The sequence below is a fragment of the Prinia subflava genome, chromosome 5 (genome assembly GCF_021018805.1).
Source record: "Prinia subflava isolate CZ2003 ecotype Zambia chromosome 5, Cam_Psub_1.2, whole genome shotgun sequence".
NCBI lineage: Eukaryota > Metazoa > Chordata > Aves > Passeriformes > Cisticolidae > Prinia > Prinia subflava.
This window is the reverse complement of record NC_086251.1, coordinates 24,461,383-24,485,086: the sequence shown is the minus strand read 5'-3', so window position 1 is coordinate 24,485,086 and position 23,704 is coordinate 24,461,383. Positions and strand designations below refer to the sequence as shown.

Here is a 23,704-nt window from a genome sequence, read left to right as displayed (position 1 = left end):
TAAATCACCTATAGCTGGGGAGATGTGCTAGTCATGTCTTTAGTAAGATTATAATGAAAGGAAAAAATCATTTCATAATGGACACATACAAAACATGTCAAATGTTATGGCATTTCAGTTATAAGTTACTTTCACTCTGAAATGGTGCCTTATTTCTAGTTTTCTAGTTTATCTGTCTTTAAAGCCGTTTATCTGTCTTGCATTATTTTGGTCTGAGTTTGCTATCCCTCTGAAACATGACGGGTAGTCATACATTCTCATACTGTAGTCTACAAAACTAGGCCTGTGTCCATTAGAGAAAGCTGAATATCCTTAGAGATCATACACAAGGAGCTGAGCATATCTTTAGGATTACACGTGCTTTGGAATATGCATGGATTTATCTTTGTAAATGTTAAAGAACATTGCATGGAAAAATTGATTGTCCATTTAAGTCACCATCTGGTTCCTGTAGTCAACTATGTACTGGAAAATTTAAACCAGACTCTTTTGTTTGTCATCTTCTATCTTCTTTTTCTGCTTCTGGAAATACTGCCAGAAGTTGTGGGTGCTTCTCCTTTCTTATTGTTTGCTGTTCTTGCACTTTAGGAACTCTGAATTCTTTAAGCCCAAACCACATTCAAAGGCCCATTCTAGACTTAAAAAAAGCAATTAAAGAGTTAACATTGTCTTTAGTGTTGTATTAGGTATGGTGTTTAGGTTCCTAAAGGGAAAAGATCAAACTTCGTCATGTTTCAGATTTTCTGTGGATTCAGGAATATCACACTGCATCAGTCAAACTCTTCCAATACTGGAATGTTTTCTTTACAACCATAAGAGCTGAAAACTTTGTTTCTAATGAAAGTTTGAATTTTTCAGTTTGTGGATGTGCCACATTAGCCACATAAGCACACGAAATGATAGCCTTGGACTGTACCTTTGGCATAGCTCATGGTGCCCTGAGTAACATTCACTCAAAGCTGAAGTAATGCTGCCACATGAAACACTTCATATAAAGGGTAATTATGGGGCATTTGAAAGAGACTAGAGAATGATTAACATTTGTATAAACAGAAAAAATCTGGATTCTGGGGACAGAATTGGAGCAGTTCTATATAAATTAATTTTCTGGTTTTGTTAATCTGGCAAGTGGTTTATTGATAAAAGGGCCGAAGAACAAAGTGCAGGAGAACAACCACACTGTCTAGAAGATGTAACTTTTTAAAAAACCTTTAGCTTGCTCAAAAATAGGGTGCTACCAGCTTTGCCCATAATGGACCCACTTCTGAGTTCATATGAACTGTCTGGGCTACCTCCAGAACAAATGACTTCATTCCTCATATCAGCTGAGCTGAATCTTTTCCTTCCTACCCGAGTACTTCAAAACTAGCTTTCTGCTCAATCACAGTGTTAATCCTCTCTCTTGTTCTCTCTTGCAGCACTCCCCCAACAAATCTTTTTAGGTCAGTCTGCTTAGCTCTCCACTATATTCGTCCTGAATTGGACATAGGTTGTTCCAGGCAAATCTCTTTCAGTCTTTGTTTTTTCACATCATAAACTGGCTCTTTTTACCTATTGTCAGCAGGAGTCACCTAAGTGCTGTTTGCAGCCATGCTCCTTTTGTAGAGTGCAAAACATCTTGTTTGTGGAGACTGCTCAGCTGCAGCAACACCCTTCCCTTGTGTCTGGCAGGACTTTGCTCGTATTCTCACAGGTTAGGAGAGGCAATCCAGGGTGCAGCCAGTTACTGAAGGTACCTTCCTATCCAAGGCAAACTGTAGTAATTCTATGCATTCTTCAGTTACCCTGTCTGGTTTTGCTATCATGTCATATCATGTCAGACACAAAGGCTTTTGGGGTCCTTTCCTGATGATGTCCTGGGATCCCATCTGGGAGGACCTAATCATTATCAGTGGAAAGAGTAGGTTTGTGAGTAACCTGATGTCATCTGCCTGCTTGGATAGTAAGGATGCCAGAAGTTCTGTCTTAAATGTGTCTGATACCAGAGTGTTCACAAACAGTCACAGCAGGCAGGGTGCAAGTACAGCAGGTGAAGCTGAACCTGCTTTTGATTAGGAGGATCACTAATCCTATGACATTGCCTTGCATACATCCTGAACTTTAAGGATTAAAATGTCTTAAGCAGGGAACTACTTAAGCCTATCTAAGAGTTTTGCTCTGCTGAGGAGGGGTGAACCTGCTGTCCTTATCCACCTCCTTCCCTCTTCCCTGCACCTGGCTGTGCTCTTCCACAGCTTGCTTTGCATGAGCTTTCATCACATATTTCTGAGAGCCAGTGCAGTTCACTAGCCCAGGGAAAAAGTTGAATTCTCTCAGCAAGAGGCCTGCCGAGTGCCAGAGCTGATACAGGGGTGGTTCAGCACCATGTGGCCACCTGTCCCTTTCAGCAGGAGTAAAAGTTTAGGTTGGCTTAGGTGTATGCTGAACATCATCAGGAAGACAGAGTTAATGCATCCAGTTTTTAAAATAAGAAAATACATGCTGGTAATTTATAAAATGTATAAAATATAGAAATAATACATGCTATATATAAGATTGAGCCAGACCTTGGTACAAAGCCACAGTATTTAGAGCTACTTATGCCCAAGACTCCATGTAAAGAACAGGTTCTTATGTTGATCCATGATACAGAATTTAACATTATCCTCTTTAAACTGTTCACTAGAAAATCTTCCTTTAAAAATTAAGTTGTTTTTTTATCTAACCTGGCATCAATCTTTGGCTTTTAGAGCATTTTCCTATTGCTTAGAAGTAACAAGTGGGTCTCTCTCCATTTTCTTCTGATTTTCCTACACTCTTTAGACTATGATTCAATGAATGTAGAAGCTCTCTGTACACTTCAAGAGCAAACTGAATCCTGCTGTACATGTCTTATATGAACATGCTCAATCCTATCCATGGATTGATTTCCTTAGAATTCTTGGCTTTCTGATTGTTCTTAGCACTAGATGTATGGAGGAAATTAGACCATAGGTATCCTCTGAATAAGGCATGTGCAGGGTTTAGCCTACTAGCCAGATGATACTTGTGAAGTTGCAATATTATCAATGCTCATGTTTATGTTCATTTTTTTGTAAAACTGTAGTTCCTGTAGACAGCATGAGAACACATAGACTTTTATTTTGGGGGCCTTTTGGTTTTTTTGTTGTTGTTGTTTTCTACAAGGTTGCCATCCTTCACAGATATAAAGAGAATCCTAAATATGTGGTACATACACCAGAAATACTAAAAAAGCAAAGGCCAGCAAAGACTCTTTCAACACTTAAAAAAAATATATATGAATTTGTCTGTTCTCTATTATATTTGCAGGAGACTTCATGTAGTAGAAGAACAACCTGTGGAAATTGTGTGTCCTACCATAATTCAAAGGGGACAGCTACATTGCTCAGGGTTCCAGTCTGCTTGGATACTGGTTGTACATAAAAAATTATGGGAATAGGAGACTTTAATGTATATTCATCAAGGCAATCCTTGTGTTTCTGAGAAGCTAATAATGTGACTTTTTGGGGCAGATTTCATACACCAGCTGCAGTAAATATTCTCCTACCGCTTTGGGCATTTTTATAGCTGTCACAATGTTGTGACAATGTTGCAGATAGCTACTTCTTGTGCTGAAAGCAGCCTAGATACAGCAGCAATGACTGCAATTCAGGCTAAGTCCTAAATATTTATTGGCTTCCTGGGTAGATTTTACAGCCTTCACTGAGCTCCAGGCTTCTATGTCTAGGCTGCTGTCATTATGAAAGATAACTGGTTTTAAGATAATTCAGGTGTGTCTACACTTAATGCACAACACTGACAGCAGCATTAACACATCATTTAGTATTCCTGGAGTTTGCATCACTCCAGATTGTGTGCCATCTGTTAGCCACATACAAACCAGAAACAGCTTTAGTATGTGCTTTAAAAGCCAGGGAAGTATAAAGCAGCTGCCTCCATGTTTCTCAAGGTAGGCCATTTTTATCCAGAAAATGGTACCTTTTTTTTATCCAGAAAGTGGTACCTTCTAAGACTGTACCACATGGACAAAATTCTTTCTCCACTATACCTCTGAAACATGAGAAACAGTCTGCCTCAGGCACTAAAAGACAATAAACTATTCAGAGGACAATCCAATCTGTAGGAAAGGGTTAGGATTTTGCTAGTGGCATGGTCTCAGTAGCAGTACAAGCTAGGCAACAATTTGAGCAAATTAATTGAGCAAAAATTATGCTGAATGGTCAAACTACTTCCTGTTAAGTTTCTTCTTAATGAGCTGTTGTTTTAAAATGACTTTGGAACTTGTTAGTAGTTCTTCTTTAGTAGAAGAGCAAGTGTTAGTTCAGCTGTAAATGAACGTGATTAACATGGAGACTGCAATCTCCATCCTTAAGCATATGGTTATGAGCAAGTTTGTTCCACTGCAAGGGCACGGTAAGTGTGTGTATCTCACTGCCCTGTGCTGTGGGGTCAAAATTAAACACTCCATGATTTGCTTCATTTGTTACTGGAACTTGAGATGCAGTAATTTGTGGTAGCAACCAAAGTAGCAGTTGTGGATTCCAGTTTTCACTCATTCTGACTGGTACCTTCCTTCTTTTCTTTGTTTCTTCATCAAGCAACATTGAACTCTATTTACTCAGCTGTGGCCTGGAGACAGGAAGGAGCAACGTGGTCATGCACCAAAACTGCCTTTGTTTATTCCAAGCAGCTCTTGGCAGTCAATGTGGTACATGGGCAAATGTAATTTTCTGCATGGTCTTCACTGACCTTGCTGTAGGGGATAGGAAAACAGTGATCACAGCAAACTGAAGACACCTCCTAAGGTCTGTGGTGATCCCACTTCCTATATAAAAGGTACCCAACTATAGTCTGAAAAATTGGTATGATTTCTTGGTCAGGACCCTGGGGTATCTACAGGCTGAGTTGTGTTACAGCCTAAAAAAGTCTTGCTGTGTACTTCAGTGAATAATTTGGTGCCATTTCCCCAGGCATTAGAAACAAAGGGTTTCTTTAGAGCAGGAACATCCCTGTACCACTTTGGCTTTATGGGCAGTTTCTAGTCTAAATGGACCATTTGCCCAAAGATTGAAATTGTAATTAATTCCACTTTTTTTTTTTTTTTTTTTTTTTTTTTTTTTTTTTTTTTTTTTTTTTTATAAACTTCATTCTCTAATGTGCTGGTTTGGAGAGGATCTCTACTACCTTTTCCCAAATTCTTTCTGAGCAGACTTTTGCTTTTATTCTATATTGTTTTGTTGTTTTATGGTAGAGGAGTAAGGATGATGCTATGATTTGGTAAGAAGAGAGAGAAGAAAAAGATAGCATAAATTATTATAGATTTTTGAACTTTGTTATTTCTGCCAAGTGAGAGATCTCTATTTATGCCTCAAGACTAATGCTGTCTTAGGGCCCAGTTACCTTCTTGAGCTTTTGTCTATCAGTCAGACAGAGACTGAGAAAAAAGTGCATCTTTCTGTGGAAACGTCATCCTTCAAAAAAAAAAAAAAACCAGCCTCAAACTCCTTCACCTTCAGGGTGAAGAGACTAAAAACCAAAATTAATGAAAAGTGCCTTAGCTGATTAAAGCAGGCAGATTATCCTCCTAGAGCCTGTCTGTTCTGAATGCATGAAGAATGCTTTGTATACTGGTGGACACCACACTGTGAAAATCTAAAGGGGACCAAAACAGAGGAACAGATATAACTGGGCTAAGTAGGGAAAGAAGTAGAGGGTAAGGTAAACAGATTTAACTTTAGATAAATGTAGTTATCTGTTAAGTAGATTGAATAAGATACAGTACGAAGAAAGGGTTATTATAGTGGTCTGTTGACAAATGAAAGAAAAAATAATAAGCAAGAGGTGTAAGGATGCATAAATAGGAATTTTAATTTAAGCAAATAAAAAATGGAAAGTGAGTATTGCATAAAGCTTCCAATTGATGTGATTCCTTCAGACCAACATCTAAGCTTTTTAGCAAAAGTCTGAAATTTATTGCCCACCATTATTCAGCTAGATTTAGAAATCCTTGAAGACTAAGAGGTCCATACTATCCTGTTCACTTACGAGAAAGTGTCTGTTTCAACAAGAACTTTTATATGCACAAATTCTCTGTTGTCATGTAACCTGCTTCCTGTGCTGGACCTGTGCAGAATCACAGGATGGGTCACAGACCACAGTGGGTCATTTGGTCCAACCTTCCTGCACAAGCAAGTTCATCCTAGAGCACATGACACAGGATTGCATCCAGATGGTTCTTGAGTATCTCCAGTGAGAGAGATTCCACAACCTTGTTGGACAACCTAGTGCGTGGTCATTCCCACAGTAAAGAAGTTCTTCCTCAAATTCATGTGGAAATTCCTGTGTATCTGTTTCTGCCTGTTGCTCCTTGTTCTGCTGCTTGGTACCATCAAAAAGAGCTCCATCCTCTTGGCACCGTCCCTTCAGATACTGATAGACATTGATGAGGTCCCCTCTCAGCTGTCTCTTCTCAAGGTGAAGAGCCCCAAGTTACTCAGCGTGTGCTTGTAAGAGAGATTCTCCAGACCCTGAATAACCTTTGTAACCCTCCACTGGACCTGCTTCAGGAGCTCCATGTCTCTCTTGTCCTGAGGATCCCAGAACTGGACACAGCTCCTGATGTGGCCTTACCAGGGCTGAGTAGAAGGGCAGGATCACATCCCTGGACATGCTGGCAATGCTCTTCCTTGTGCACCCCAGGATACCATTTGCCTTCTTGGCCACAAGGGCACTGCTGGCTCAAGGACAGCTTGTTGTCCATCAGGACCCCCAGGTCCTTCTCTGCAGAGCTGCTTTCCAGCAGGTCAGCACCCAGCCTGTGCTGGTGCACGTGGTTTTTCTTTCCCAGGTCCAGGACCATGCACTTGTCTTCATTCAGTTGGAACCAAATTTCAGTTGGTTCCTCTCTGCCCATCTCTTCAACCTGTTGAGGTCTTTCTGAATGGCAGCCCAGGTGGCCAGGAAGGCAAATGGCCTGGCCTGTCTCAGCAATAGTGTGGCCAGCAGGACCAGTGATGGTCCCTCTGTACTCAGCAGTGGTAAGGCCACACCTTGAACCCTGCATCCAGTTTTGGGCCCCTCACTGCAACAAAGACATTGAGGGGCTGGAGTGTGTCCAGAGAAGGGCAATGGAGCTGGTGAAGGGTCTGGAGCACAAGTCTGGCTGAAGGAGCTGGTGGTTTTTAACCTGGAGAAAAGGAGGCTCAGGGGAAATCTAACTGCTCTCTACATTTACCTGGAAAGAGGTTGTAGAGAGATGGGGGTCAGTCTCTCCTCCCAAGTAACAAAGCTAGAGAAAATGGCCTCCAGTTGTACCAGGGAAAGTTTAGATTGGATATTAGGAAAAATTTCTTCACTGAAAGTGTGGTCAAATATTGGTATCCCCCCTCCTGCCTCCCCCCCAGGGAAGTTATGGAATCACCATCCTTGGAAGTGTTTCAAAAACACGTAGATGTGATGCTTAGGGCTGTGGTTCAATGGTGGACTTGGCAGTGTTGGTTAATGGTTGGATGTTAATGATTCTGTAGTTCTAAGCTGTGGCTATCATCTGAAACCAGGTTAATTATTTGGATGAGAGCCTAATGAAGATTAACGTGTGTGGCAAAAGAACTTATGCTCTGTACCTCAGTCCCACTGCCAGTGCCCTTGAGATCCCCTCCCTGACTACTGCTTGGCTCTACTTCCAGCTTTGGCTCTTTCTTCCATTCTTTGCATTCTTCTGTATATAGAAGTACTGCAAAATTGCTGCTGTTCAGCTAGTCTTCTTCTTAACCCCAGTCCACAGCCTTTTGGACTATGAACATACAATCATGTAGGGCTTTTTGACATCAGGATGTTTCCATTCCCTTGAGATCCTATAAGCTTCCCTAAGAGTCACCTCTTTTAGACTTCTTCTGCTGAGCCACAGAGTTCCTTTTTGACCAGTCTTTCACAAAGCTGCTCTCTAAAACATGAATCATTTGATTGGTTTTATTGTGTTTTTTGGATCTTTGTTCTGTGCTTCCTATAATACAGTGACCAGATTTGTACACATTATTCCAAAAGAGACCATCCAGCTGCCTTACTGAATGCCAAAGTAATAACGTCTGTGGTTTATACTCTGTAGCCTTCCATACACAACCCAAAACCCTTGTTTGCCTTTGTTACTGCTGCCAGATGTTCTGTGGATGATTTTCAAGTGTATTGTGGGGAATGTCACTGTGCCAGTGAATTTCAGCAAATTTAAGCAACTTTGAAATTATTTCTTTTTCCACATGGTTATATTCAAGTCAAACCAAACTGTGTTCTCACTTGAAACTGCCCTGTTTTGGTTACCCCTTTTTCACACAGAATCACTACCTGTTACTAGTTTCTCTGCAGGAGCCTGTTCAATAGGATTTCCCCTTCCTCAGGCCTCTTTTCAGATGGTGCTGGAAATTCCATCTGAAGAGCCCAACTCTGAAAGTCTAGGGAACAGTTATATTGTCTTTAATACTCAGGCTACTTAAATTGGGAGTCAAGGAAATATGAGGCTTTTTTCCTAGAGAGGAAGCAAGGGGAGGGAACAGCCTATAAAAGAATTACAATGTTCTCACCTCTCTTTTCCTGCAGATTTGCTGACAGCACAGGAATACCACTGCCTGCTGCAGTTGCTCTGCCCTGACTTCCCAATGGAACTCACTCAGAAAGCAGCAAGGTGGGTCCTCATTCTCTCTTGAAAGGCAAGATTAGTCCTACATACATGGACTTAGGAATTAGACCTATGGGTAAAGGTATGAAAAGGGACCTTCAGCTTTTAAGGTTTTGGGGAAAAGAGACACTATCTTTTGAGGTTAAGAGCAGGATGTTTCTCTAGCAATGTGAAAGAGTGTATATTTAAGATATACAAAAATTGAAATATCAATGCAGAATGCTGCTGTTGGCTCTATGTTCAGATGAGTTGCAGATAAAAGAATGTTAGCCAATATGTTTTTAACTGACATGATTTTTAAACTCTATTTCAAATACTGTTTACCATCCTAAAATGTGTTCCCTCTTGCCCCAGCTTCTATGGTTGATCCCATTTAAACACACTAAGCTCTGAAGGATTGCCAGTGTTTTAAAGTATGTTTGGTAAGAACTGGCAGATAATCTGTTTGAAATTTTATTTTAATCTAGACAAGGCAAAAAGCAGGTAGTTGGCTCAGGGCATTGCTAATGTGATAGGGAATATTTTACTGATTGTGCTCGCTGATTCCAGTCCAGCCCGGGCAGCTGATTGTTAACTATCTGATATTGAAAATGTAATAAGGTACACACATCTGTTCAGTTGCTTGTCCCCCAATGACAGACTAAGAAAGAACACTAGCCCTGTAGCAAAGATGTATCTGCTGCTTCCTTTCATGGAGGTACACAAGCACCAGTCCTGTGTGCTGGTGTGTATTTGATAGGGCTCCAGCTGAACTGGGCAGGAATTTGTGATGGTGCATGCAATGAAGGAGAGTTCAGCATATCTACACATGTTGTGATGTTTGTGTCAAGGAATTTAGTCCACAAGGCTGCTGTAAACTAGAGGCCCCATTCAGGGGCCTCTGTTGTGCATGTGCCATAGAGACAGACAAAGCTGGCTTTGGGAGCAGGTGTTGGAGAGACATGAGATCTCTCCAGAGAGGGGCACCCAGGCTCAGGAGGGGGTGACCTCACTCCTACTTTTGGCTGGCTAGAGATCTACTTGCACATTGCTAGCTCTGTAACAAGCTAATCTATTTGAACAATTTCAGTAACATTTTTCATATTTCTAAACCATTTTTCTCTTTGCTTACAACTGTTGCTCACTCTCTTGTTCTTTTTCTGGTCTGCACTTCCCATTGTCCTCCTTGGTCTCTGCCTGTTAGAAGGGTGAGCTCTGCAGACTTTCTTACAGCACCAGTAAACCAAGTCTTTGCAAAACATGAGTGTCACAAGCAAACCTAGAGACATTGGTCCTTCTTCAATCTGCATGCCCTCAACAGTTCTGTTGCTAGTTTTCTTATGAAAGGAATTAAATGAAGTAGCAGCGGGAGTAGCCACAATATTCAGTGATACAGCCAGGACCTGCATTGGTGCTGCTGGGGAGGGGGCAGTCACAGCTGTATCTTCAGTGCTGCATGACTGGGATGATCTCACAGTCCAGTGCAGTCCACTCATGCAGGAGCTGTTGCTATGCTCTGATAACAAACAACAGGACTAAGATCAGGCTATGTCAGAATGTAAGAACAGAGATGACAACAATATAGGTTTTATCCACATGACATCAGAGAGCTCTATTTTCCTGTTCCTGGTGCTGCACAAATGCAGAAGTTGTACCCAAGAAATGAACCAGGATATCTATGTATCTATGTCTGTGAGATTTTTTTTTTTAATGGTCATAGCCATTAGCAGATTAAAGACTTTTATCTACAGGGATACAGGGACAGCATTGATCGTTAGAGACACCTTTTGGCTTTCTGAATCTTGAAACTGCAGGACAGAAAATGAAGGAATTTTTTCTGGTTTGATGCCATGATTTTAAGATCTGTACCTGAGCACTGATTTTTCTATTGTAAGAGAAACACAAGGAACTCATTGCCCACATTTGAGTGGTGACAGCCAAGTAGTTCACAGCTCCTATGCTGTTTTATTTGGTGTGTGAGCTCATGTTGCACTGATCAGTACTAAAGGAACTGGGGCTTATAATTCAGTACCCCGGTTGTTAAAAGATTGCCTAAGAGTGCAGACTGTTTTGTATGTTTTGCTTATTTTTGCCTCCATGTCTCAGTAAATAAACCAAGTCTCTGAAAACTCATTTGAGCCAGCCTGGATTTAAAACAGATTGTGTCAGTTAGCCTTTAATGGTAGCAGAAAATGGTAAAAGTCCTTTCAACTTGCCTGGTCTAGAGTTTGTCCTGGGAACATCCTGTCTAGTCTGGATTTCTGAGATTTTAACCACAATCAGGAGACCATAAAATTTCCTCATTGGCACAATAGTAAGGCTTTCCTGCCAGCCAAACCCACTTGAACACTGAAAGACCACTATACCCTCTACCAGAATGCCTCAAGCGTAGGCATTTTTCTTCAGTCCTTTCCAAAGTTCCTCCTTGATTTTCATTATTTACTGAGTGCCAACTATTAACTTTAAATACATCTGTGGCCTCAGGGTATAAAGTCTAATTTGAACAAGAAAAAAAATCCCTTGAATTATGAGATACCTGATGAACATTTTTGAGTTGCAGTTCAGCCTTTCAGATTTTGTCCTCAATTTTGGTCCTGCTGTCTAGGTTACAGTCCATAGCTAGGTTTTTCTCCTTACCAGATATTTCAAGGAAGAGGTGCAGATATGTTGCATACGATGCTTTCTCAGCTTCCTTCAGTGCTTAGTCAGCTGGCTGCGTGGGGGAATTGCCAGCTGCAGTCAATCTCCTCATCAATGATTGTATGGGATTTAAAGACCTCTCAACATTTCCGGCGTGCAGACCCCTGGGCCAAGCGGAGTCAGTAACCCAGCACCAGAGTGCACCTGCTTCTATTTAGATGCTCCTCCATCACATATGTGCTGTACAGGCTTCCTCAGAGGCTCCTTGCTGCCTTTAACAGCAAAAACTGTCCAGCAAATTGTCATACTTCTGCATACTTCCTCATGCTCTCCTCTAAGTAAGAGACTGGAACTCGGTGTGCAGAGCACTGCCATTGGCCAGAGTTTTAGATTTAACAAGTGAAATGAGTTTCCTGTTGTGAAGGTGATGCAATATTGTCTCTGCACATAACAAATATGTAAAACCACTCTCCACTCTTGTTTTCTTGCATCTTTGAGAAGACAGCTTCGGTGCTTGGAGGGTGTCTGGGAGACAGACCATCATTTCAAAGGAGGGAGTGCAGCTCATCAGTGATGTGGCCAATCTCATTTCCAGTGCTTAAATAGTGGTTGGAAATGCCAGTGGCTGAGCACTGTTGCCTGAGAGATGAAGATGCTCTGCCTGCCAGCTTCAAAGCCATTTCCTTGATGTGGCCACTGACAATCTCAGTAACATGCTTATTAGTGAGAATTAAGAACTGAAGCTACTGCTTCTTTAGACAGGAGGAGAGGAGGCTTCTGGAATGTAATAAATAAATCAGAAGCACTTTGACATCTTCAAAGGGTTTTGTTTTAAATACTGGCTTTTCTCCTGGGGACCCTCTTAGCCCCAGTCTTTCTTCTTTGAGATAATTAATTCAAGCTGCTCTACATGTTTGATTTTGCCACAGTGAACAGAACTGGTCTGAGTGGCGGGGAAGTCTTGCAAGATCCTATGTTCTTCTAGGTCAGCCTCCCACACAGCTCCCTGGAGTCTTTTACATGAGACAGAACAGTGTTCCCCCAGCAATGTATTTAGACAATTGATGCTGCAGGAGTTGGTGTGCAGATTGCATCTGGCCCTGTGTTCAAAAGGGTCCTTCTGGATGACCCATACCTTGGCTGTAATGAACTGGCAATCCTCATATGGCACAATATGCCAGATGCTGACTCTACAGGTTCAGTAGACCTACATGCAGTTGAAAAGAAATACCAATTGCCTTTCTTTAGTATTGCCTGAATACTCTGGGGTTTTTCCCATCAAAGTGGAGTATTTTCTTCTGTTTTACAGTCTAAGCTGTCATTGTCATGTCAAGATGAGTTTGCTTTTCCCCACTTCAGAGACTGACCTTTTTATCCTTAGGTAGTGGTAGCAGGGACCAGAGCATTGTTTTTGTTTTCATTTTCATTTTTGCCCTGAAATCCACAGGTTTTTTTCCTTAAAGGAAGAGTTGGACTTTGCTATCACTTATATGTGATCTTTATGACCTGTGACTGGTATTTCCCATTTTCAGGAAATACGCTTCAAAACAGGGATGCATGTAGCTCCCTACATGCACCTATGACTTAGCAGGGGCAAAAAAGATTGTTCCTGGCCCAAGAAGTCTTCAGTTGCCATGAAATTTGACTTGATAGTCAAATAATAGACCTAATAGGAGAAGAGACCGATGCTTTTATCAGGAGGGGAAGATGTTCAGAGTGCAGTTAGGAAGCTGACGGTTGGTGCAATGTTATTTCCTCTGTAGACAAGCAGAGTTTGTTTGAGTACAGATGATGAATTACAATTATTGTGACCTTTATGAATCTGAAAAATGTCCCAGTTTGATGAATTCTGATATGCAGAGGAATAGCATGCCTCGTTCTGCTTATACCAGTTTACTATTTGTGTAACTGTCCTGTCTGTAGTCACATTAGTCAGAAGTTGGACTTTGATGATCTTTGTGGATCCCTTCCAACTCATGATATTCTACAATTCTATATAACAATGTGAACCAGCCTTGCAGTTTTTGTACCAGTGTTTGTTCCATCATGTCCACCAGGCTTTGAATGTTGCACTGCTCTGTTCACACTGTAGCTGAAGTGTGTGATTGACGTTCAGGATCTTCTCCTTGCTTCAGCTTCTTAAGCTGCCTTCATTTGATATTAGGGCATCCACATCCATGCAGCAATGGTGTTCCCATTTCTCTCTCATAACTTCTCATACTGGGCCACTAGCAATCCTGAGTTGCACATAGTTCCTTGGCTGCATTTTCGCAAGATCTGGGGTTCCTGGTTACAGACTTTAGTTTTTTCATAGATGCTAAACTGTTTCTCTCATCTTATCATAGGATTGTGCTGATGGATGATGCAATGGATTGCCTGATGTCTTTTTCTGATTTCCTCTTTGCTTTCCAGATCCAGTTCTACTACTCAGGTAAATGCTGGGAAGCTGTTGACTTCTCCCATTTGTAGCATTAAAACTTTACAGCTTCCCAATCTTTGCACTTTTTTGAAATCTGAAAGGATATGTGTTTTTCACAGAAAACATATAGCTAATGGACTCTACCAACAAAAAGCATCACAGATGTCAAGAGATTAGGAGACTTAATAAGAAGGTTCCAAATTGTTGTGAATAACGACATACCTGCAACTGCTGTGTCTGATGCATTTATTTGTCTTGGCCTTGAGACATGAATTTCCAGCTTTATCTAGATGATGTTAACAGCTAACAATTAGCTTTTACTAGGAACATTTTTTTCTTTCTTTAAGGAAATTATTCAGTCCTGCTGGAGACAGGACAGCCCACCAGCTGGTGCCTTTAAAGGAAAAGCAACTGGATAAATCAATGTAATCCTTCCCCTTAATATTTGCTCAACTATGAGCTGGTTTCAGCTCAGAGAGTTTCTGAACTGGGTATAATTCCCATGGGTTTAGGAACCCTCAGTAGACTCCACTTCCAACAATTTCTCTGGCCTCCCCTTGAAATCACATAAAATTGTAACCTCCACAGCTTTTGGCAAGGTACTGCACAGGTTTGACACCTGTCCTGTGATGAACCCCCTCTTTTGTTTGATTTGAGACCCCCTAGTTGGAAAGCAAAAGGAACAGATAATCCATCCGAACAGTGTTTGTATTGTTGGTCATTTATTGTATTCTATCCCACTTCCCCAGTCTGAGTTTTAACCTGATGGGATACTTCTAAAATTCTTGGCGGGAAAAGTACAAATCAAATAGTATTGGTTTGTGTTTGTGTATTTTCTCATGCTCACCCATATACATCTGTAAAATCCCCAGGTATTTTTAAAGTTCAGGAGACAAGGTGGAGAAACTTGGATGAGCATTGTCCTGTATGGGCAGACTGCTTTGAAATCCATCATCCTGCTGCCCTAGCCCCTCTACATTGTGACTGAGAAATGAGAATTTCATTTGGGACAAAAAGAGGGAAGCATCAGATATGCTTCCAAGCACTGGCCAGCGTGCCACTTTCTCCCCTCCTTGTACACAGCACTTCCGAACATAAAACTCATGGATTTCTGTCCACTCACACTGAAATGGCTCCCTCTCATGGACACAACTCACAACTGGCCTCGACCAGGGCAAATGGGTCTGGTTTGGATACTCAGAAACACTGGCTAGAAGCTGTTGTGAGCAGGGTCTGTGGTCAGAGAGTAAACTTAGGTGGCCTTCTGATCTGATCCAACCTGTGAGTTCCCATCTTTCTAGCACTAGCAGTCTGCTGCTATCCCTAATACAAAAATCTCTTTTTCTCAATACTTCTCTGTATATACTCCCCTTGTAACTCTGCTGTGCTTATCACAACTTTATCCATGACAACTCATTGTAAAAAAACAGTTCAAAATGGTGATTTTGAGTTGGGCAGAACCAGACTTGCAATGCTTTTAGCCAGGGACAGAAAATATATTTGGAAAATTTTCTCTGATATAACGAATACTTCCATGGAGTTGCAGAACCTCAGCACAGCCTCAGGGCCTGCTGACATCCTGACTTTCCTCTCCACCCACCTCACGCACAGCACTGCACTTCCATTCACGCAGAAATGAAATGCCACTGGAGTCCTGGCAAGCTCATTCTTGTGTACCCACACTCAAAGATCCCATCCCTTCATGTTCACCCAGGCACAGTGAACACACAGCCTGTCGTGCACTCTCCCACCAACCCACACACATGCAAACCACTCCAAATGGAATCTAGATTTGTAAACTGCTGACCACATCCATAAACAAACTTGTTTAAAATTAGACTCCTGCAGTAAACAGTGGGTAGTATGAGGAGCCCGGGGAGAGGCTTTCTGCCAACTCTAGCCCTGACCTGCCCTGGCCCTTCTTCTAGATCCTGTGTTGTATTTACTTTGGAGCAGCGCGGAGGCAAGCTGGGATACAGCCTGGAGCCCTAACTAACATGCTCCCTTCCTTCTGTTGAAGGTCAATATAGTTTGCTCCCAGCTTGGATGAGTTCTTAATTAGTGGCAAGAGGTGGAGAAGGAAAACATTTTAGACTTCACAAACTAGTTTTGTGTTTGACATTAGCTTTCACACTTCACTGTTTTATCAGTGTGCTAGCTAGCCTTTGTTCCCTTGAGATGAATCTTCTCAACAGAGTGAGTGACCTCTCATAATCACCTTAATAAAAAAAAGACAGAAATTTCTATGGAAATGGCTATATGGGCGTGCATAATATCTGTTCTGAACATGCAGGATGCTGTAGAGTTGTGCTTATTTCCAGTTAGTGCTATGTACAACACAGAACAACAATTTAAGCCACAGTCTGGTGGGCCAGGAGGATGCTTTGCTGGTTCCAGCCCTGAGTTTTAAATTGCTTTCTGTTCTTTTAGAGTTCCTAGAAAGTGTGGCTGCCATTTATCAAGACCTGCTGGCTGGTAAGAATCCAAATACTGTGATTGTGCCAACATCATCCTCTGGGCAACATCGGCAGCGCCAGCCCCCAAATGACTGCAACCCACTCGAAGGAGTAGAGGCATCTCTGTTCTACCAGTGCCTAGAGTCTTTGTGTGACAGATCAAAATACAGGTACGAGTGGAGTCTAAAATACAAATTTGAAGTCTCTGTCTCTGGAGGCCCTTTGTAAGGTTGGAGCTGGGAGGAAAGAGAGGACTTTGAACAAGCAGATATTCCCACATGGCTCTCTCTGAAGAAGTACAAAGGGAAACATTAGGCTGAACAGCTTTAACTGAATGAGAGAAACAATTTCATGGACCAAAGAAACATGGGGTTTGAACTGATTCTTGAAGTAATACATGGATTTGGGTCTCTGCTCTCACTTCTGCATTGACACTTTCATCAAGGAGAGATCCATCATGAGTTAGCTAGAGGGGATAAACAAGTGCAGTTGTGTTCCTGCGAGTTGAAAGAGCCCACTGGGTGGATGGAGCCTGAAGACTTAGTACCTAGGTGAGTTCACACTGTCAGTCTGTACCAAGCTGTGTTGGAGCTGTTCTCCCGCTACAGATCCCAGGCACAAGACAAGCTTTAGTTCAGCAGAGCATGGAGCAACACCAGACCTTACTGTATAGCTTGGACAGACACTTTCATCATAGATTCTTGCATGTAGTGACAATATGCCCTCCTAGAAAGTCATGGTCTAGAAACACAAAATAACTCAGGACGATAACTCACAACAAGTTCCACCTGATTTCTACTTTAGGTTTCCAAATCCAGATTTGTGACCCACAAAATTACTGCTGAACTGCTGTCCAGTGCTATGGATCTAAGCATGGAGTGGATGGGTTGTTTTGTTCTTTTAAACAACAAAAGCTCTACATTCCCTGTATGTCCTAAGAACATCAGATGGGAGAGCACTGTGGTCCCATTTGGTAGGTCAGGCTTTGCACAACACTATGAGGGGAGCCATTCCCAGCCTTTCATGCAGTAGCTCACTACTCAATCAGGCTTTGGTAACCACTTCTGCCTGAGTGATCACCTGCCCACCCCCGCATCTCCCGGGGGTACCACTCCACCATTGACTGTTCAACACTTCCTCTTTATGAGACAGTTTCATTTTGCCTGAAATCCTTCAAGGAGTATTGGTCAAGAGCAGGAATCACCATGAAAATACTGCTTAGAACTCAGGACCAGGGGTCAAGGTGAGTGTAGAAGAAGGGAATATGCTAATTTAGCCCTCACCTAAATAATGTTCTCTGGCATATTTAGGCTATCATTGGAAAGGTTTATTTGCCCCTTGGATGGCTATCACTGATAATAGTGAGATAACAGCATGGCTGAAAGTGTTCAAAAATGTGTAGATGTGGCAGTTGGGGACAGGGTTTAGTGGTGAACACAGCACTGCTCCATTAACCACTGGACTTAGTGGTCTTAGTCTTTTCCAAACTTAACACTTCTATGAAAGTTTATTGACTTCTGAAAGAATTTCCCAGAGGATTTTTGAAAGCACATGCTAAGATTTGGGATGTGTACATATCTCTGAGTGAATCTAGGCTTTTCTCACTGTCCTTGGAATGAAGACAGGTAAGACTGCTCCTAAGGATGTCCCCCAGCTCAAAGATCTTGCTTAGAAAATGGGGGGCAGATCCAATGCTCAATGACCAAGCTAGTGGCTGTTCATTTTAAACTGAGTCAGGGCAACCTGACAGTGTTAAAACAGGTAAAAGGGTTTATTTCTTAATTTTGAGCTGGGTCTTAGAAAAAAAAAGATTATAACTTAGAAGACAAGATTATTTCTGTCTTTCTTTTCCTAGCTGCCCACCTTCTGCTCTTGTGAAGGAAATACTGAGTAGTGTGCAGAGAATGACCTTCTGTGGATTCGTTTTGGCTCTTGCAAAGGATCAGAGCATCAATCGAGCCCTAGGTAAGGCTTCTCTAAATGATACAGCTCTAGATTTCAGTCATTCTGTATTTCTGTGGAATTTCCTTTGTAGTTATAACCCACATTTTACACTGTCAGGAAGAGAGTAAGGGAAGTTTTTAATCTTTTTTTTTTTTTGATTGATTAACTTTAAAAATATAACACTGTGCCTTACTGTGTCTGCCCGAAGCTGTGGAGCTTCCTCAAGGATTACTTTGAATTGGGTAATCCTAAATTTTAGCCCTTTGTGCTCCCACAGATTTTAAATGGCTGCTCTCATCCATAAGTAAAGAAGGCACACCTAATGGAAAACCTCTGCTGTCTCCTTGGCTCAACGGTTAAAAGCCCAGTCTTTCCCAGCTCTTCCCCATTTTCCCTCAAGGCAATGTGATCTTGCTAGTAGCTATCTTTGGCCTGCTGAAAATCCAGTCATAAAAACACAAACTGCTACAAAAATCTGTACCACACTGCTGTGGGAACCACAGGTATTACCAACCAGCATCTCACTGCTTGTTTCTATGTTGTGCTGGTTTGAAGCAAGGAAGCAGTGTTACATTGGCAAAAGACACTATGTAACCCATCCATAATTCACTCATGGTTTCATATTTCCCCCATATGCCTTGCTTGTGCTCTTCCTCCTCCTACAAAGAGGAACAGAAATGGCTTCTCTGTTTGACAAGACTGTGTCCAGGAGATAAATTCAAATGGCAGGAGCAGGGAGGGAGGGCTGTGTGTGGGGGTGTTCCCAAACACTCATCTCCACTCAGCAAATCACCCGGACATTAAGGGTAGATGTCTTTCTCTGCCTTTAGGAAAGTATCCCCTTCCTCTACTTCTGGGTCTGGGTATGTCCCAGTCCCTAATTGCAAAGACAAAACTCCATGAAAAGGTGTACCTTCCCTGAGGGCTGCTTCTTTTGCACAGGTGTGTGTCATAGTACAGTAAAAGTGTGTCTTCCCTGGCTGAGCCCCTTCTTACAGCAAACCATTTAAGCTGCTAATGCTCCTCTGGGGCAGGGCAGATTATATATCAAAGGTGCATGAATACAGCCCTGCAATCCCCTCTGAAAACAGGCTTAGAAAGCAGTGTATTCACTGCGAGGAAGGTGATGCCTGGATGGCAGCAAGCAAAATCTTTTTTCCTTTGCCCTATGAAATCCACTTCTAGTCAAGCATAAAGAAAATAGATGAAAAGAAAAAAAAAATCCTGCCCACAGCCTTCATTGTGCCATCCACAAAGTGAGTGGGTTTTCGTTTCCATTAATGTAGGCCCGTCCTCTGGCCCTCTGCCAGCCTCCTGCTGAGGCCTCTCTCAGAGGAGGGGCAGCAGCCACAAGTCTGACAGGTGCTAGCGTTTTTGGCAAGGAAAAGAGGATTCTTTTCCTGGTGTCTTTTAATCTCTCCTGAAGGGTGATTTCAATAGTCTTTGGTCTGTAGGGGATCACAAGCTCCCCAAAGCCCTTCAGTGAGAGCAGTTTAAGGCAGAGGAGGTTTTGGTCTCACAAAGCCAGCAGCTCCTCTTGAGGAACAGGGATAGGGATTAAAGCAGCTTGTTCAGACTGGGACAGTGCTGCTGAGTTTGCCAGGCACACTGGAATCTGCAGTGTATCTCCAATGACAATGTTGATTTGTGAATTCTTCAAGTGCCATTTGTCAACTCTCCCAAGTAAATCTTGTGCCCTAGAGGCTTCACTGTGCACTCTGCAACTACAGAAACAAGTTAAGTTTAGTTGCTTATTCTTTTAATTGAGCCCACAAAAAGAAGCAGACTGGGACACTACTGTAGATCTCCTGACACTGTTTTGCAGTGCCAGACTTTCCTGCTCATTTACAGGAGGAGACCAGAACCCAGATAAATGGGGGAATCGCTCCAGGTCTAAATTTACTCTAGTTTTCAGGCATTCATTTCAGGCAGTCATTTTTGATGACTGCTGCCAGCTTGCGTCTGTGGGACAGGTGGCTCTGCAGCCTCTCCTGCAAGAGCAAGGTAACAGAGCCAGCAAACAGATTTGCATCCCCACAAGGAACACAAAGCCCCTTCCCAAAGGTGTTGCAAGTAGCACCCAAGTCTCCTGAAAAATCTTAGAAAGAGCATTCCTCACTGTACTGTTAGTATAGATTATCAAATAGGATTTTTGTCGTGGTGTGCAGCAGTACTCTCCAGGCTCTGGTAGGCAATCTCTGTGTTCTCTGTCATTTCTGTGCTGGCTGATCACACTCCCCCATGACCCCTATACAAAGTGGAGTTTGTTAAAGAATTAGGAAGGAGGGCTTTCCTAAGAGCCCCATCTTCCTTTCTGGCTCTGCTAAGGTCCCAGTGTTTTCAAAGAGCAAGGATTATCAATCAGCTGTTCCAGGCCTTAACTATACTATGTCCTTCACCTGCAGTAAGGTTTCTAATTGAAAAGGAGCATGTTGTTCTTACGCTGACAGGGTACCCAAGTACTGGCTCAGCCTTTCATGCTCAGACCCAGACACCAAGCAATGCTAGAGCACAGTTCATTGCTAAACTCCTGTAGACAATGTGCATGAGAGTCAGGCCTGACTTTCCTGAGTGGCAAGGGAAGCAAAAGCCTTAAATCTGCAGAGTGTTTTGATTCCCAAGATCAGCGCGCCACAGGAAAGTTGGCACAAAAACATAAATAACCCTGGATGCTATAGTGCATGTTGCAGGCTGTGGCACTGACAACACCACATCTTTTACATCTGGTACTGGTGACTAGACTGGGCAATGAACAGAGGCCCAAAGCTGACTGCCATCTCTCTGACAGTCAGTACTCTAATTTTGTACAGTGAATGAAAACTGCCAATCCTCAGGGCTATAGGAAGTGAGACTACTGAGGCTGCCTCCCATTTAGTCTGAGCTCACCTACAGCATGTATGAAAGATAAAGAAAATGGATCATCATTCTTTATCTATGATCCTCAACATTGTGTCCACTTCACTAATAGGTATAAGGAAAAGTGTTCTCTGTCTTGCAGGCCAGATTTTGGATGCTGCTATGGCTTGAACACTTTTTCTTGAAGAATGAATAGCCTAACTCTGCTGATACTTTCGTTGGTTTTTTTTTTTCCCCCCAGGGGCTCTGCCAGATAAAGGAGACTTGTTCCTGGACCCTGCCATGGATCAGGAACTTGAGAAATTGTAAGTGGATTGCCTAAACTAGGAGGTAAAGCAACAGATTAAGGGTAGCATGCTAAAGAAGAGTGTAATAGTGTCCTATTCCTCTGCTCTACTACAACAGAGCTGAAAGAGCAGCCTGAACAGGAAGGGCTTCTTTCTTTGTGGTGCCTCAGTGCAGTTAACAAAATCCTTAAAAAAGGCTTCAGAAACAGAGGGGAAGAGTGTGACTCAAAGAGGGATCTAGAGGAAGCAATCTAGAAGGAAACATGGAAATTTCATTTGGATGGTGAAAAGTTGAGTGTTGGAAGGAAAGAGATCAGCCCACAAGATATGTTTAAATAGAAGATTCACATAGTGAGTCTGGGAGGTACCAATGCAATGTGTTTCCCCTCTATGCCGTGAACATCTTTCCATCCCTTTTAAATCTTTCTCCCAGGTTCACTTCAAGAGTGCTGCAGTGGAAGTTTCCACAACATGCTGCCTAGCATTTGTCTTTTCTCTTTCAGGGTAGCTCAGGTTTCAGGACTTTCTGTCTCTGGTCCTGCCAGCTCCAGTGCAGACACAGCAAATATGCCCATTCGTAACTCACCCAGGATTAACTCACCTTGGAAACCTCTACACCATCGTCGAAAAATGGATGCTGAGAGTGAAGGCTCCAATGAAGAGACAGACTCCTCTGAAAACTGAAGGTTTTGAGGGTGGGCACCATTCCCATCTTGGGTTTCTCCAGAACCTACTGGAGGAACAGCACCTCCTCCCAGAGCATCTGCTCCAACAGTGGGCCCTGTCTACATCAGCAGCGTGTTGTGTGGCTGTGCTAATCCCCGGTGCTGGATTCACCCATCTCTTCCCAGGAACAACTTGCCTTTTTCTTAGCTCCAAATCCGTGCAGGAATAGCGCCTCTGCAGAAACCATTTACAGCTAGAGTTATGCTTCCCTCTGCTGGCAGGCAAGACAAGGCAGCAGTCACCAGCTCTGCCGCTGCTTGGAACCAGCCGGGTGTGCTCTCACCGAGGCGCTCCCTCCCAGTTCCGCAGGGCGGCAGGTGCTGTGGCAGCAGGAGCACTAGTACAGGCCGCTTGCCAGTGTGTTGTTGTGTAGCTCTGTTCAGATCTGGCCCAGATAACAGAGTGGTTAAATCGCCGGCAAGCAGCACTCTGCACTTGCATGCCGTCATAGTTCTCAGTAAAGCTGCATTTGCATTATGATCAAATGTCAGGAAATTCCTGAAGTTCCTAAAAAAGGGCAGCTTACGTATTGCCATGCAACCTGTCTCTGCTTTGTGCTTTCTCCTCCGTGTGTCCAAGACTTGCCAAAGCAAATACAGCAAATAAGCTAGATTGCAGTAAGTACTGCATGGTGCTGTCTGGCTCTGCTGTACTGAGTGCCCTTCTGTGAGGTCTACCCATCCCTCCAACAGCATATTAGGGGCATCTGGAAAAGTGAATTTCAGAGGATTTGGAAGAGAGGAATAGGGTCATTCAATTCCTTGGCCACAGGTGCTATGGCTTGCAAGCATTGTAGAGCACCTACTGGGGTTGGGTGGGCAGCACTAGGGGAAAAGGAAGCAGTCTTCAAATAAGATGCAGTTGGGGGTTATTTGTGTAAATATTGCTATTGTTGGAGCAGCAGTGTAGCCCTTAAAACCACAAAAAATAAGTAGCATCACACTGCATTAATGGCAACCAACTCAGCAGTTTAAACCTCCACAGACCCGAATGCTTTGTCTAGCCCAGCTCCTGTGCCCCAGCTTGCATAGACTAGGTACTTCTTGGGGAACTTCAGTTTCTCATGCTGCTTTGGGAGCCTCCTTGTCCTCCTGGTCATAAAGTGCTGCAGCACGGGCCACCAGGAGCTGGTAACCCAAAGCTTGTAGCAGGGTGCCTGCAGGGTTATTTATTTATTGTAAGTTAAATTATTTATGATCTGTGCATTCTCTCCGAGCTGGGTGAGTGGCTGTGACAGCCTGGCAATAAAGCACGCTGTGTCAGGCCTCTGCTGCGTCTGGGTCATCCGGTTTTCTGGGCTGACTCGGGCCCTCCTCAGGGGGAGCGGTGGACCAGGCCCCTTCTGGTGGGCAGGGCCAGTGCAGAGCCCCGGCCCTCTCCCAGGGCTCCAGGAAAGCCCCGCCGAGGCGGGGAAGGCGCCGGCCCCACCCCCGAGTGCCTGGACCGCCACCGCTCCCCGCAGCACCGCTCCCCGCAGCCCCAGCCTTGCTGGGGTGCTGTGACACTGACACAACCGCATCAGAGCACAGAGACAAGGAACAGGAACACCCAAGCCTCACCCCCCTCATGCGCCACAAAGGTAAAACATCAGCACAGAGCAGCTGAGTGAACCCTCCCCCTCAACCCACAGCTGCCACAGCCCCTCAGCTGGATAGGAGAGGAAATCCCGTGGAAGCCCCTTCCCAGTCCCAGACAGAAGGCTCCAGAACAAAAACCCCAGCCTCTCTTT

The 23,704-nt window shown here is 43.2% G+C and overlaps 2 protein-coding genes across 2 annotated transcripts in view; both read left to right on the top strand.

Moving 5' to 3' along the window:
* Positions 1 to 23,241, top strand: part of CSTPP1 (centriolar satellite-associated tubulin polyglutamylase complex regulator 1) — an 85,099-nt gene extending 61,858 nt beyond the window's left edge. Inside the window, exons 4-9 of the mRNA XM_063398436.1 lie at positions 8,590 to 8,674; positions 13,633 to 13,718; positions 16,137 to 16,332; positions 18,018 to 18,127; positions 21,204 to 21,267; positions 21,753 to 23,241. Coding sequence (XP_063254506.1) covers positions 8,590 to 8,674; positions 13,633 to 13,718; positions 16,137 to 16,332; positions 18,018 to 18,127; positions 21,204 to 21,267; positions 21,753 to 21,933 — 722 coding nt within the window. The 3' untranslated portion in view covers positions 21,934 to 23,241. The remainder of the gene's footprint in view (positions 1 to 8,589; positions 8,675 to 13,632; positions 13,719 to 16,136; positions 16,333 to 18,017; positions 18,128 to 21,203; positions 21,268 to 21,752) is intronic.
* Positions 1 to 23,704, top strand: part of F2 (coagulation factor II, thrombin) — a 329,241-nt gene that overhangs the window by 224,934 nt on the left and 80,603 nt on the right. The gene's annotated exons all lie outside the window — the stretch shown is intronic.